The 15,482-nt window shown below is 40.8% G+C and overlaps 1 protein-coding gene across 16 annotated transcripts in view; it reads left to right on the forward strand.

The window, feature by feature from the left end:
- Nucleotides 1–15,482, forward strand: part of FGGY (FGGY carbohydrate kinase domain containing) — a 447,559-nt gene that overhangs the window by 289,126 nt on the left and 142,951 nt on the right. For all 16 annotated transcript variants that reach the window (XR_008294918.1, XR_008294919.1, XM_015072330.3 and 13 more), the window contains one exon: nucleotides 9,839–9,900. Coding sequence is in view for 14 of the 16 variants with exons in the window: in XM_015072330.3 (XP_014927816.1) it covers nucleotides 9,839–9,900 (62 nt within the window). In the remaining 2 variants the exon portion in view is untranslated. The remainder of the gene's footprint in view (nucleotides 1–9,838; nucleotides 9,901–15,482) is intronic.

The raw sequence follows: 15,482 nt of genomic DNA on the forward strand, positions 1-15,482 counted from the left end.
GAAAAACCCCACATGCAAGAAGATAGCTATGTCCTAGCAAAATCATCATAGAACCTAAAATTCTGGAATTCAGAAGTCGCCTGTGTCATGTGTTTGTCCTGCCTGTGAACTCTGTGCCAGCAGTTTTGATATCTCAGGCAATGCGGTCCTCCGTGTAATTTTACAAACACTTGGCTATTTGTCATATCAATTTCTTAAATGTTGCAGAGAGAGAATTAGAAACGGTCTTGTGTAAGGTCATTCCCTGAGCCAGAATCAACTGCAGTCTTAGGAGTCCCTGTTTGTGTTCTTCCTGTCATATCAAGAGTTGAAAACCCAAATGCCTAAAGGAGTCAGACAGCATTAAAGAATAAAGACAAGGCAAACAATTTTTTTTTTACTTCCACAGAGAAGTTTTTCTTTCAACTCATGGCGCTCTAGAGAACATTTTATGTTCCTTCCTTTCATAGAGAGATGGGCATAGAGAAATAGATCTCTCCTACAAGTAAAACATGAGTGCAGTCATGATGAGGAAATTGGTAAAATATGGTGCCTGTTGTTGGGGAATGGTGGAGACCAGTGGTGCCTTCTACATAGTGAAGGGTACAGTCCTATCTGAAGGGATCAGCTCCAGCTGACTCTGGCCATGGGGAAATATGTGTGGCCAGTGTTTTACATATGCCAGTTCTTCAAGAGAAACCAAAATCTGGATTTCAAATGGAATCTCCCAATTTAAAAATATTGGCTGATTTTTTTAAACATTATATAACACAAATAAAATACATATGTGAGCCAGATGTCCCCTCATACTACCCATCTATGATCTCTGTGTTGTGTTGTCTTTCTATTTCTCCCGTGTTCCAAATACAGAGGGCACCTTTGTAAGGAAGGACCTAAAAACCCAACCTTATATATCATAAGGTAGCTTTTCCCTCTTGATCTAGAAAGCCATCCTGAAGATCTGACGCCATCCAGCTCAAGCTTCCTACCTATCCATATAGTTTGTAGACTTCTCTGCTTGCTCTCAGAGCTGAAATCTGAGAAGATGGAGGAAATAAGAAAGTAGTCATAAAGTTAGGCGAGCTCTGTCTATATATTTCTGAGGCAACCACTTGGCAGATACAGCAGTCATTGTGGTTAAACTGGTTGTTTTACGGAGAAACAAATAACCACTAATAGGACACTATGTTCTATACTGGACTAAATGCATTAGAGAATAGGACATAAAAAGAGAGATCAGCCTTACGATCAGGCACTCCAGGCTATTGAAATGAGTGCTCAGTTATTTGAAAAAACTGGCTTGTTCTTTGCTAACCAGAGTGGGCCTTTACCACCAGATGCTGGGGGCGGGGGCGGGGGGGGGGGGGGGGAGGCGGAGTGCAGCTGACCATTTGAGATTCTGTTTTCCCAACCATTTTTCCTCTTTTGGTGATACCCCCTTCTTTTTTATTGATGATGTTGTGAACTGAGAGACACCCATATACCAGGCACTTGGCCACTACTTTCCCTGCAAGGCACATTTTATTATCCCTATTTTACAGTTGTAGGAGATGTGGCTCTGAGAGGTCAAGTAACTTCCTAGGTAGCACAGAATGTAAGTATAGACCATGAATTTGAACCCAAGTCTTGTTTCCAAAGCTTATGGTTTTTTTTTTTTTTTTTACTAAGGCACTGTTTTAATATGTAGATTTTGTTATTATTCAGGTATGAGGCCAACAGATCAGGGGTTGATTGCCATCGAAAGGATGGTTCCTTGCTCACAGTTCTCAAGAGGAGGGGGCACTCCACGCCACCCCAGGACCACGCCACCCCAGGACCACGCCACCCAAGGGAAGCACCAGGCTTGTCCTAGCCTTCTGGTTCCTGGCCCTGAATTGCTTAGAGCAGGAAGCAGTAGCCCATTGAGGTGGGGGAAGGTGGGTTCTGGAGTGGTTAGTTTGCATATGAAAGGTATGCTTTCAGGTGTTCTGAGTCCTTTGCTTTCTCTGGAACTTGCCAGCCCTGGGGAGGGGCAGTCTCTCCAGGGTCCATAAGGTCATAGAATCAAAGCATCAGAAATACAGAAAATAAAAAGACATGATTAACATGGCCACATTTCCTTTTCTTAGACCCAAAAGTCATTCTTGACTCTGATTTCCTTATATTCTATAATTGGTTAGCCACTAAATTTGTTTTGTTTTTCTCCAAATATATCTCATTCATTCATTCAAGACGCCAGGCATTGACGTAGGCACTGGGGATTGGGAAATAATGGGGCTCTTGATTTAAAAGAGTTTGGAGTGTCAGGTAAAGACAGACATATAAACTAGTGATTGTTTAAAACAACTTGACAAGTGCCACAATGGAGCAAGAACAGGAAATATTTTTGCCTCTTGTTCTCACCATCAGCCTCTGAGCCCAGGCTGCATTTCCTGCCCTCCCTGTCTGGTCATCTCTCCATCCTGCATACCCTACCAGACTGCTTTGCCTTAACTTCTCATCATTTTGCACACAAATCAAAATAATTCCATGGTCTCTAATCCAATAAAACTATAAATGCTTACCTGACTTTCAAGAACTACCGTCTGCCCCCCCCATCCATCCAATATCTTCACCACTTCATGTATTCTCTAAGTTAGCAGTCACCCTGTGACCAAAGTGTGCCCCGTACAGACAGATGTAAAGTATATGGTAGTGCTTCCAGAATACATGGCACTGTGTGAGTATATGATGTGCCTCCATTATGCTTCGTGCCTCCCACATCTTTGCACAAACATTTCCTGAGCAGCAATGATATGCCAGGCTCGGGACTTCACCAGTTTCCTTACTGCCCACAACGATATATGTCTTTGCATCTCCATATCTAGTCATCACAGCCTTGTTCCCAGCATATCCTGCCCCTGGCTCCCTACTCCTCCAAGCTGCCTGTTCTCAGCCTCTCAGCTGAAGCCTTGCCTCTCCCACCTATTTAATAATTGCCAAATTAATGACTTCTTTATTTTACTATGTATTATATGTATTGTATTTCTTACTTTCTGCTGTATTCCAGGACCTAGTCCCAGTACCTGATGCATTAGGCATTCATTAAATACTGAATAACTACATTCATGCACACACCACACATGCTAGTTTCTGTGCTTCTCACTGGACACTCATTTAAATCTCCCTTGTCTGAACTCAGAAGGTGTTCCTATAGAAATTAGCATCAAATCAAGTAATGACTTTACTTATCCATCACTGATGCGACTCTTTAAGGTCCTGACGCACCCCATCACAGTAACCCAAAGCTGAACCTGTAGGAAGTTAACACTCAAAACCTGCATAGTTTTTTCCCACTGAAATGACCAATTGCTTTGATATTAGTTTGAGCATTTCTGCATTACTGTATAAATGGAATTCAGCAACGTATACCTGCAAGTTTGGTAGACATTATGGCATAGTAGTTAAGAACAAGGACTTTAGATACAGGAAGACCTTCTCAGTTTGAAACCTAGATCCGTCATTTACTCCCTCTGACCTTGGGCAAGTTGCTTAGTCTCTCTTGGTCCCAGTTTTCTCATCTCCATAATAGAGAATAGTATCTTTTTCCTGCAAGCAGAGTAAGGAATATATGAGAAAATGTATGTAAAATGCTTAGCTCAGTGTTGATGTATGGTAAATGAGTCAGTAAATTTTAGGGGATGGTATTTACACTGTTGTTGACATTGTGGTAGACACTGTCGATATCCAGCACCCCTGTTTTAAAGGGAGGCTGGGGGAGGGCACAGGAGGTTTTTGAGACTCAGAGTAGTTAAATGGCTTACACAAAGTCACACAGCTAAGTGGTATCAGAGCCAGAACCCAGACCTGGCCTCCGTGGCTCCAGAAAAAATTCTCCTCCCCTTTATACATGTTAGGAAACATGCTTAGAGAGCCTATCTCCATGAGGCCAAAATAACCAATCAGTTCATAGTCTCAATGAAAATAAATTGGTCCCAATGGTTTTGGAGTCCTGGACACTCATGTGAACACTGGGAAGACACACAGATGAGGTTCAGGAACACAAGTACAGTGTTGGGTGTGTTTTAGCAAGCAGGGTGGTAGCATCATGGGAAAACATTTCCCTTCCTGATACCGTTATATATTATTTTGTTTAGAGCTACCTAGTGGATTAAGGAATAAAATCAGAGAGACGCGATTTCAAATGAGAAGAAGGTAGTTGTCCACAGAGCCTAGACATTTCTATCCTTGGTGAGCTGTGTCCCAGTTTCTCATGTGATAACTCTTCTTTCTTTTTTGTATTTTTTTTTCACGTGCTAACTTTTCAATCGGGAGGGGTCCTCTTTTTTTTTTTTTTTTTATGAAATTTATTGTCCAGTTGGTTTCCATACAACACCCAGTGCTCATCCCAACAGGTGCCCTCCTCAATGCCCATCGCCCACCCTCCCCTCCCTCCCACCCCTCATCAACCCTCAGTTTATTCTCAGTTTTTCAGGGTCTCTTATGTTTTGGCTGTCTTCCTCTCTACCTTTTTTCTCCCCCTTCCCCTCCCCATGGTCTTCTGTTAAGTCCTCAGGATCCACATAAGAGTGAAAACATATGGTATCTGTCTTTCTCTGTATGACTTACTTCACTTAGCATAACACTATCCAGTTCTATCCACGTTGCTACAAAAGGCCAGATTTCATTCTTTCTCATTGCCAAGTAGTATTCCATTGTGTATATAAACCACAATTTCTTTATCCATTCATCAGTTGATGGGCATTTAGGCTCTTTCCATAATTTGGCTATTGTTGAAAGTGGTGATATAAACATTGGGGTACAAGTGCCCCTATACATCAGCGCTCCTGTATCCCTTGGGTAAATTCCAAACAGTGCTATTGCTGGGTCATAGGGTAGATCTATTTTTAATTTTTTGAGGAACCTCCACACTGTTTTCCAGAGCGGCTGCACCAGGTTGCATTCCCACCAACAGTGCAAAAGTGTTCCCATTTCTCCACATCCTCGCCAGCATCCATAGTCTCCTGATTTGTTCATTTTAGCCACTCTGACTGGCGTGAGGTAATATCTGAGTGTGGTTTTGATTTGTATTTCCCTGATGAGGAGTGACGTTGAGCATCTTTTCATGTGCCTGTTGGCCATCTGGATGTCTTCTTTAGAGAAGTGTCTATTCATGTTTTCTGCCCATTTCTTCACTGGATTATTTGTTTTTCAGGTGTGGAGTTTGGTGAGTTCTTTATAGATATTGGGTACTACCCTTTGTCTGATATGTCATTTGCAAATATCTTTTCCCATTCCGTTGGTTGCCTTTTAGTTTTGTTGATTGTTTCCTTTGTAGTGCAGAACATTTTTATCTTCATGAGGTCCCAATAGTTCATTTTTGCTTTTAATTCCCTTGTCTTTGGAGATGTGTCAAGTAAGAAATTGCTGTGGTTGAGGTCAGAGAGGTTTTTTCCTGCTTTCTCCTCTAGGGTTTTGATGGTTTCCTGTCTCACATTCAGGTCCTTTATCCATTTTGAGTTTATTTTTGTGAATGGTATAAGAAAGTGGTCTAGTTTCATCCTTCTGCATATTGCTGCCCAGTTCCCCCAACACCACTTGTTAAAGAGACTGTCTTTTTTCCATTGGATATTCTTTCCTGCTTTGTCAAAGATGAGTTGGCCATACTTTTGTGGGTCCAATTCTGGAGTGTCTATTCTATTCCATTGGTCTGTGTGTCTGTTTTTGTGCCAACACCATGCTGTCTTGATGATTACAGCTTTGTAGTAGAGGCAAAAGTCTGGGATTGTGATGCCTCCCACTTTGGTCTTCTTCAAAATTACTTTGACTATTCGGGGTCTTTTGTGGTTCCATATGAATTTTAGGATTACTTGTTCTAGCTGCGAGAAGAATGCTGATGCAATTTTGATTGGGATTGCAGTGAATGTGTAAATAGCTTTGGGTAGTATTGACATTTTGACAATATTTATTCTTCCAATCCATGAGCATGGAATGTGTTTCCATTTCTTTGTATCTTCTTCAATTTCCTTCATAAGCTTTCTATAGTTTTCAGCATACAGATCTTTTACATCTTTGGTTAGATTTATCCCTAGGTATTTTATGATTCTTGGTGCAATTGTGAATGGGATCAGTTTCTTTATTTGTGTTTCTGTTGCTTCATTATTAGTCTATAAGAATGCAACTGATTTCTGTATGTTGATTTTGTATCCTGTGACTTTGCTGAATTCATGTATCAGTTCTAGCAGACTTTTGGTGGAGTCTGTCAGGTTTTCCATGTATAATATCATGTCATCTGCAAAAAGTGAAAACTTGACTTCATCTTTGCCAGTTTTGATGCCTTTGATTTCTTTTTTTGTCTCATTGCTGATGCTAGAACTTCCAACACTACGTTAAACAACAGTGTGGAGAGTGGACATCCCTGTCATGTTCCTGATCTCAGGGGGAAAGCTCTCAGTTTTTCCCCATTGAGGATATTAGCTGTGCGATTTTCATAAATGGCTTTTATGATATTTAAGTATTTTCCTTCTATCCTGACTTTCTCGAGGGTTTTTATTAAGAAAGGATGCTGAATTTTGTCAGATGCTTTTTCTGCATCTATTGACAGGATCATATGGTTCTTATCTTTTCTTTTATTAATGTGATGTTTCACATTGATTGATTTGCGAATGCTGAACCAGCCCTGCAGCCCAGGAATGAATCCCACTTGATCATGGTGAATAATTCTTTTTATATGCTGTTGAATTTGATTTGCTAGTATCTTATTGAGAATTTTTCATCCATATTCATCAGGGATATTGGCCTGTAGTTCTCCTTTTTTGCTGGGTCTCTGTCTGGTTTAGGAATCAAAGTAATGCTGGCTTCATAGGACGAGTCTGGAAGTTTTCCTTCCCTTTCTATTTTTTGGAACAGCTTGAGAAGGATAGGTATTATCTCTGCTTTAAATGTCTGGTAGAATTCCCCTGGGAAGCCATCTGGTCCTGGGCTCTTATTTGTTGGGAGATTTTTGATAACTGATTAAATTTCTTCGCTGGTTATGGGTCTGTTAAAGTTTTCTATGTCTTCCTGTTTGAGTTTTGAAAGTGTGTGGGTGCTTAGGAATTTTTCCATTTCTTCCAGGTTGTCCAGTTTGTTGGCACATAATTTTTCATAGTATTTCCTGATAATTGTTTGTATTTCTGAGGGATTTGGTTGTAATAATTCCATTTTCACTCATGATTTTATCTATTTGGGTCATGTCCCTTTCTTTTTGAGAAGCCTGGCTAGTGGTTTATCAATTTTGTTTATTTTTTCAAAAAACCAACTCTTGGTTTCATTGATCTGCTCTACAGATTTTTTAGATTCTATGTTGTTTATTTCTGCTCTGATCTTTATTATTTCTCTTCTTCTGCTGGGTTTGGGGTGTCTTTGCCATTCTGCTTTTATTTTCTTTAGGTGTGCTGTTAGATTTTGTATTTGGGATTTTTCTTGTTTCTTGAGATAGGCCTGGATTGCAATGTATTTTCGTCTCAGGACTGCCTTTGCTGCATCCCAAAGCGTTTGGATTGTTGTATTTTCATTTTCATTTGTTTCCATATACTTTATAATTTCTTCTCTAATTGCCTGGTTGACCCATTCATTCTTTAGTAGGGTGTTCTTTAACCTCCATGCTTTTGGCGGTTTTCCAGACTTTTTCCTGTGGTTGATTTCAAGCTTCATAGCATTGTGGTCTGAAAGTGTGCATGGTATGATCTCAATTCTTGTATACTTATGAAGGGCTGTTTTGTGACCCAGTATGTGATCTATCTTGGAAAATGTTCCATGTGCACTCGAGAAGAAAGTATATTCTGTTGCTTTGGGATGCGGAGTTCTAAATATATCTGTCAAGTCCATCTGATCCAACGTATCATTCAGGGCCCTTGTTTCTTTATTGACCGTGTGTCTAGATGGTCTATCCATTGTTGTAAGTGGGGTGTTAAAGTCCCCTGCAATTACCACATTCTTATCAATAAGGTTGCTTATGTTTGGAATTAATTGGTTTATATATTTGGGGGCTCCCATATTTGGCACATAGACATTTATAATTGTTAGCTCTTCCTGATGGATAGACCCTGTAGTTATTATATAATGCCCTTCTTCATCTCTTGTTACAGCCTTTAATTTAAAGTCTAGTTTGTCTGATATAAGCATGTCTACTCCAGCTTTCTTTTGACTTCCAGTAGCATGATAGATAGTTCTCCTAACCCTCACTTTCAATCTGAAGGTGTCCTTAGATGTAAAATGTATCTCTTGTATATACCAAATAGATGGGTCTTGGTTTTTTATCCATTCTGATACCCTGTGTCTTTTGGTTGGAGCATTTAGTCCATTTACATTCAGTGTTGTCTGTAGGTTTCATGCTTGTAGTGATGTCTCTGGTCCTTTGTGATCCTTGAAATGTTTCACTCACAGAATCCCTCTTAGGATCTCTTGTAGGGCTGGTTTAGTGGTGATGAATTCCTTCAGTTTTTGTTTGGGAAGACCTTTATCTCTCCTCCTATTCTGAATGACAGACTTGCTGGATAAAGGATTTTTGGCTGCATATTTTTTTTGTTCATCACCTTGAAGATTTCTTGCCATTCCTTTCTGGCCTGCCAAGTTTCAGTAGGTAGGTCTCCCACTACTCTTATGGGTCTCCCTTTATAAGTTAGAGCCTGTTTATCCTTAGCTGCTTTCAGAATTTTCTCTTTATCCCTGTATTTTGCCAGTTTCACTATGATATGTCATGCGGAAGATTGATTCAAGTTACGTCTGAAGGGAGTTCTCTGTGCCTCTTGGATTTCAATGCCTTTTTCCTTCCCCAGATCAGGGAAGTTCTCAGCTATGATTTGTTCAAGTACAGCTTCAGCCCCTTTCTCTCTTCTTCTCCTTCTGGAATTCCTATGATTCAGATATTGTTCCATTTGATTGCATCACTTAGTTTTCTAATTCTTCCCTCATACTCCTGGATTTTTTTATCTCCCTTTTTCTCAGCTTCCTCTTTTTCCATAATTTTATCTTCTAATTCACCTATTCTCTCCTCTTCCTCTTCAGTCCATGCTATGGCCACCTCCATTTTAGTTTGCACCTCATTTATAGCATTTTTAGCTCTTCTTGACTATTTCTTAGTCCCTTGATCTCTGTAGCAATAGATTCTCTGATGTCCTCTATGCTTTTTTCAAGCCCAGCGATTAATTTTATGACTGTTATTCTAAATTCTTGTTCCTTTGTATTGCTTAAATCGTTTTTGATCAATTCGTTAGCTGTCACTACTTCCTGGAGTTTCTTTTGAGGAGAATTCTTGCGTTTCGTCATTTTGGGTAGTGCCTGCGGCGGCTCCACACTGCAGGGCGCTTCCCCAGGAGGGGTCCTCTTGACAGCTCTAAGGCAACCCTTTGCGGTTGTTGTTGTTTGAACTAGTTAGTATTCCTTCCTCCTCTGTCTCTTTCACTCCCCCCCACGTTTGGTAAGACACAGTGAGTAATTCAAGGCCTGACCTTGCCTGGGCTAACAGCTTGGATGGGGAGGTGGAAATGGTGTGATCCGAAGATTGGTGCTTCAACACCCAGGCCCTTTGCCCCATACCTGGAGTTACTGCCTTCTCATTCCTGTCATCACCCCTCCTTTTGGGACCCGATACTATCTGTTGCTGCCACTTTAGCCTGAAAGTTTCATTTCCTGCTACTTTTTCCTTGAGACTGCTTTGTTTTGTGGATCAAAAGGCTGATAGTAGGTTAAGCCAAGCTAAATTTCTGAAATAGCTATGACACTGAAGTTGAGTTAGCATTTTAGCATAGATCCTCTATGAACAAAGAATGGAAGGAAACACACATTTTAATATATCCCTTTCTGGCTTAAACATAAATCCGAGAAACTGCAAAACTGACCCATCTCTCTTGTTTTTCAGATAGACCACGTGGTGCGGGGCCATGCTGCCTTCCCTGAACTACAAGCCAAGGCCACAGCCAGGTAACTGCTGTCCCTGTTCCCTTTTGTAAGCTCCTGTGCATTCCTGCACTGAAGGCATTCAGTCCCTTTAGGCAGATGTGTGATTTTCAGTTCCTATGGGCAGTGAAGATGCCTGGCAGTGTTTGGTTATAAGATGATCCAGGACGTACATGCATTAATTTTCAAAATGATCTAAGAGAATTCAAAGAAACTAGAGATCCCCAAAGAATATGCCAGGAACCCTGGCTGAGAGACTCTAATGTAGTAGAAGGAACATGGATTTGGGGATCAGAACTTCTTGGGTTCAAGTTCAAATCCAGCTTTACTCCTTACTTGGTGTGTGACCTTGGGCAAGTTATCCAATCTCTTTAAGCCTTTCTCTTCATCTGTAAAACTGAGGATATTAACTGCTACAAAATGATTTTCAGGAAATGTTGTTAAGTGAAGAAAGCAAAGAAGTGTTTACAGTTCCCTTCTTTTTATGTAGAAGGAAGGTGACTATAAGAAACTATATGTGTACTTACTTGTGCAAGAGAAATGCAGGGAAGTTAAATCAGAAAGTGGCGAGACTGGTTACCTAGAGGTGGTGGGTTGGCGTGCAGTAGAAATATGGGGGAGTGTGAACAGGGTCATACGTGGAAATGGTACTTCTTTGAGTATGTTTTTCGATATACCCTAATTCTTAGAACCATGGTGATGCTTCTTGTATCCCTGAAAATAGAAGGGAGGGAGGGAGGGAGCAAGGTTGGTTAGGTAGGTAGGTTAGGTAAGGTAGGTAGATAGATAGTTATGAGGATATACGTATGTGGTGAGAATAGGCAAAATAAAATACAGTTAGCAAAAACGAAACGTATTGTATTAATAACGAATAACATAACCACACTAAGAAGGGTTTGGGAAAGGAAAGAACTAACTTAAGTAATTGGGAAAAAATGTTTTGATAGTATAATGTATGGTTAAAGATAAAATAACCGTACTTGAGTATTATAGTCTAATTCCTAAATTTGTTTTTCATAAATGTCTGCATGAGCTCTTCTGAAAATCTATCATGTGTATACCACAACTGAGCAAATAAATAAATATATTATGGATAATGGGAGCCAGGCCTCTCTTAAATAGGGAAAGGGAAGGTTACAATGAACCCTATGGTAGTGGGTGGAAATTGGAGATATTAGGATCAAATTGTGATTTTGTATGTATGTGTGTAGGTGTAGCTATGTACAGATAGAGCTATAGCTATAGAGAGAAATAAATCCAGTATGTATGTTCATGTGTGAGTACACATACATATATTCCCTGTGTTCTCTGCTGAGATGGCCTAGAAACAATGACCCCTAGGAGCAGTTTGCATGGCTAGCACCAGATACTGGTTTTTAAATAGTGTTCTCTACCGAAAAGTAGATTTTAGGAACATGGCCGATTCCAAAGAGAGGGCGGGGGACATATACACATGAACGTTTTGTGATGCCAGAAAGTAAGGAACTACTCAAAGAAGAATTGTCGAAGGGCACAGGAGCCAGCACTAAGAATCTCTCAGTGGTCTTTGGGGACAATTTGATCAACTGAATTAGTAATGATAGTATAAAGTGTCTCCTTGAGGCCATACTTAATTGAAGAAATAAGTGGGGAAGAAAAGGCAGATTTCCCTTTGCACTGCAAGGACCATGTACTTGAAATTAATAAATGTGGAGGAGAGGTGCGTGTGTGGCTCAGTCAGTTAAGCATCCGACCCTTAGTTTTGGCACAGGTCATGATCTCATGGATTGTGCGTTCAAGCCCCGCATCAGGCTCCGTGCTGATAGTGTGGAGTCGGCTTGGGATTCTGTCTCTTCCTCTCTTCCTCTCTCTCTGCCCCTCCCCTCCTCATTCTCTCTTTCTCTCAAAATAAATAGACTTTAAAAAATAAATGTGGAGGGAATCATGGAACTAAAAGATCATCGTTAGGCAAACAGCACTTGTTGCAAGCAAGAATCACCAATGGATGCTGAAATTAGTGAGTGAAAGTATGATGCAAAGCAGGATACATGCATAGTCCCAAAGTATCTCGCTCATTAATAGCAAAGGAAAAAGGGTAACTTCACAGTGGAGAGATCTGGCAGACAACACCTCTCTCATGGTTCATGAGTTCGAGCCCCACATCAAGCTCTGTGCTGCCAGTGTGGGGCCTGCTTGGGATTCTCTCTCTCTCCCGTTCTCTCTGTCCCTCCCCACCCTCTCAAAATAAATAAATAAACTCAAAAAAAAAATAATGTACTTATGTTAATTTCTTAGGTGATGAGTATAGGAAAATCTGTGTACTATTTTTGTAACTTTTCTGTAAGTCTAAAGTTACTTCAAAATGAAATCCATTTATTATTTTTTTTAACTGCTTAAGACAGGAGTGCTGTTGGGCCTTTTTAGAAAAGTAAGGTATGCTATAATATTAACAGAAAAACCCCATGTAGCAAGTACATGGAAAATGAGAGACAGTCTAAGGTAGAGGTTAATACCATAGACTCTGGAGCCTATTTGAATAGTGGGTAGCATATGGTGACAAGGGTCAAGCTGTTCTAAGTTTTCAAGGAATTAAAGTAGTAGTGATAGAAGTTGTCGTTATGGGTGTCATTACTTATATTAGACATTTCCACCCCACCAAGGGGCTTACATTCTAATAGGGGAGGCACCTACACAGAGCAGAATGAGATGCATACTTTACTAGAACGTAAGCTGTCTGGGGGCATCTGCGTGGCTCAGTTGGTTGAGCACCCAACTTCCGCTCAGGTCATAATCTTGTGGTTCGTGAGTTTGAGCCCCACGTCAGGCTCTCTGCTGTCAACACAGAGCCCACTTTGGATCCTCGCTCTCCCTCTCTCTCTCTTTCTCCTGCTTGCGCACTCTTTGTCTCTCTCTCAAATAATAAATAAACTAAAAAAAAAAAAAGCAGTCTATTGTCAGGGTGTAAATAAGGAATGGTCCTGCAAGGGAGTTGGAGGAAAGCTTCAGAAGCTTTCCCTTCTAGCAATCCCTGGTTATGACCCTCTTACCACTGAGAGGGATCACACCATGTAACTTCATCAACTCACACTTTATTTGGCTTAGAGACCATGTAACCTAGAGCAAGGGTTCCTACCTTCAGATCATGAGCGAACCCCTTAATTTGTGTGCAGAGTTTTGTTGATTGTATTCTTATGGGTATAATTCTCTGAAGAGAGGCCATCACTTTCATCAGATTCTTGAAGGAATCCAGCATTCATAAACCACAAACCCAAAGACAAGAACACTGGATTTGGAGTTCAGAGATTTGGATTCAAACCCCAGCTCCCAACATGCATCATCATATGAATTTGTTTCCCTGTCAGAACATGGGGTAGTCACTCTGCAAGAACCAGCCCTGGGTACCTCTGAGAATTTGTTTTGATTTTAATGAGGTAATGTATTTGGCAAGGCTTTGTAAACTCTACTGTGACAATTATGACAACAGCTCTTTCTGCCACTATTACTAATGGTTATAAAAGTGGAGGATGTTTTGGTGGTGGTGGTTCTAGGGTTAAGCAGCAGAGCAGTCATCCATAACCTGCTGACCTTCTTGCGGAAAGTGTGGTAAAGTAGCCAGAATGCTGGGCTGAGAATTGGAGGTCTGGATTCTTGTGCCATTTCTGCCATAATTGTCTCAGTGACTCAGTTTCCTCACCCATAAAACCACAATAATACTTCCTTGCTTACCTCATTTTACAGATGTTATGTGGATGAAAATAGATTGTGGAAATGCCAGTCTCTGAAGATCTTAAAGCCCAATACAAAGCTAAGGGATAGGTAGATTTTGGAATGCAATATTCAAAATTTCCACAGCTCTACTCTGTGGATGAGCCTCATGTGAATAGTTTTTATAGAGAAGAAGAGAGAGAGATTTATGGATTAGTGTGCAGACTCAGAGAAACAACAGCACAGGGTGGTGCAGAAGCAGCAACTCATAGAATTCAGAACTGGAGTCAACTGGATTTAAATCCCAACTCTTTCCACATACTAGTCGACTTTACCCCGTCTTCCTACTACCTCCCTGTATTTCTCCCCTTTTAGAGCTAAGCTTCTCCAAAGCATTGCCTCCATCCTTGGTCACTATTTCCTCACTTTGTATTCTCATCCCTTGCCCACTTCAGTTTGAATTCTGTACCCATTGACCCCTGAAACTGTTAAGGTTAAGGTCCCTAGTGACCTCTGTTGCTGAGTCTATAGGGTGCATTCCAGTCCCCATCCTGGGGGGATGTGGCATCAATGATCACACCTTCCTCTGCTTTATAACACTCTCTTTCCTTGGCTTTCTTTCTGGAATGTTAACTTCTCCCAGTTTTCTTCCTATATCTCTGGCTTGTCCTTTTAGTATCCTTTTCAAGTTCAAGACTATCACATCAAAGTTCTTTACAGCTAGGGTTCTGGACCCTTTTCCTTCTCTCTTTGTCATTCTTCCATGATGCTCCCATCTATATATACTCTTGGCTTCATTTCTTTCTTAAATTTTACATCCAGCTCGTATATTTAGCAGGTATTCAATAAATGTTGGTTCTCTTTCCTCTCACGTGGCTTCTATTGTTTTGTAAAAGAAAGTGCATCTCTGTCTTACAGATCTATGAATAGAATATCCCAAGACTACAGAGGTCTTAGGACGAAATAGGCATGACTTTACTGAAGTGAATTTGGCTGTTTGGGAAGGACAGCAAATCCCTGGGAATCAGAGACTGTAGGTCTCTTTTGGTGCAGCTTGAGGCTCTCTGAAAGCAGAGTGCAGGTTACTCCTGCCTTAGAGCTTAGCATCAGCAAATCCTATTTGAAACTGCAAGAACAAGTGCTGATAAACAGATTTAGTATTTCATACTCTTGATTTGCCATAATCTTCTCAGACCCATCCCTGAAGAGTGATGTCTTGTGAGCTTATAAATTAAGTAAACAATAACTAGATGTGCTCGTGCGTGTAATTGGCAACCAGAGTCTCTCTCTCTCTCTGTGAGGCCAAACTTTCACTCCTTAGACAGAGACTGCCTTACACTGATCATAACTTTGGCTCTTTTCCCCTAAACTGTCCTTTATTGTCTTAATTCTCTTATAGAACCTTAACTCCCACTGTCTCAGAAGGAGGTTCTGGTGATAGCAGAATTTGGTGGGGAGGTGTTGGCACAAACCACAGGCGCTAGATTCAAGGTTGGCAGCAGAACAAAGGTGATGAGTAATGAGTGTCTTATGAGCATTTATAATAGTGAACAAAGTTAAAAAAAAAAGTCCCTATTTTCATGGAAATTATATATACACAGTAGATACATACAAATTGTGTGTGTGTAGGTAAAGGGCACACATTTGCACACCAGGAGTTGATAAACTTTCTAAAGAAAAACAGATGAGGGGCACGTGGGGGGGCTCATTTGGTTAAGCGTCAGATTTCATCTCAGCTCATGATCTCACGGTTTGTGAGTTCAAGCCCCGTGTCAGGCTCTGTGCTGACAGCTCAGAGCCTGGAGCCTGCTTCGGATTCTGTGTCTCCCCGTCTCTCTGTCTGTCCCCTGCTTGTGCTCTCTCTCTCTCTCTCAAAAATAAACTTAAACAAAAACAGAGATGAGTAAAGAGACAGAACGAGG

Source organism: Acinonyx jubatus, chromosome C1 (assembly GCF_027475565.1).
Source record: "Acinonyx jubatus isolate Ajub_Pintada_27869175 chromosome C1, VMU_Ajub_asm_v1.0, whole genome shotgun sequence".
NCBI lineage: Eukaryota > Metazoa > Chordata > Mammalia > Carnivora > Felidae > Acinonyx > Acinonyx jubatus.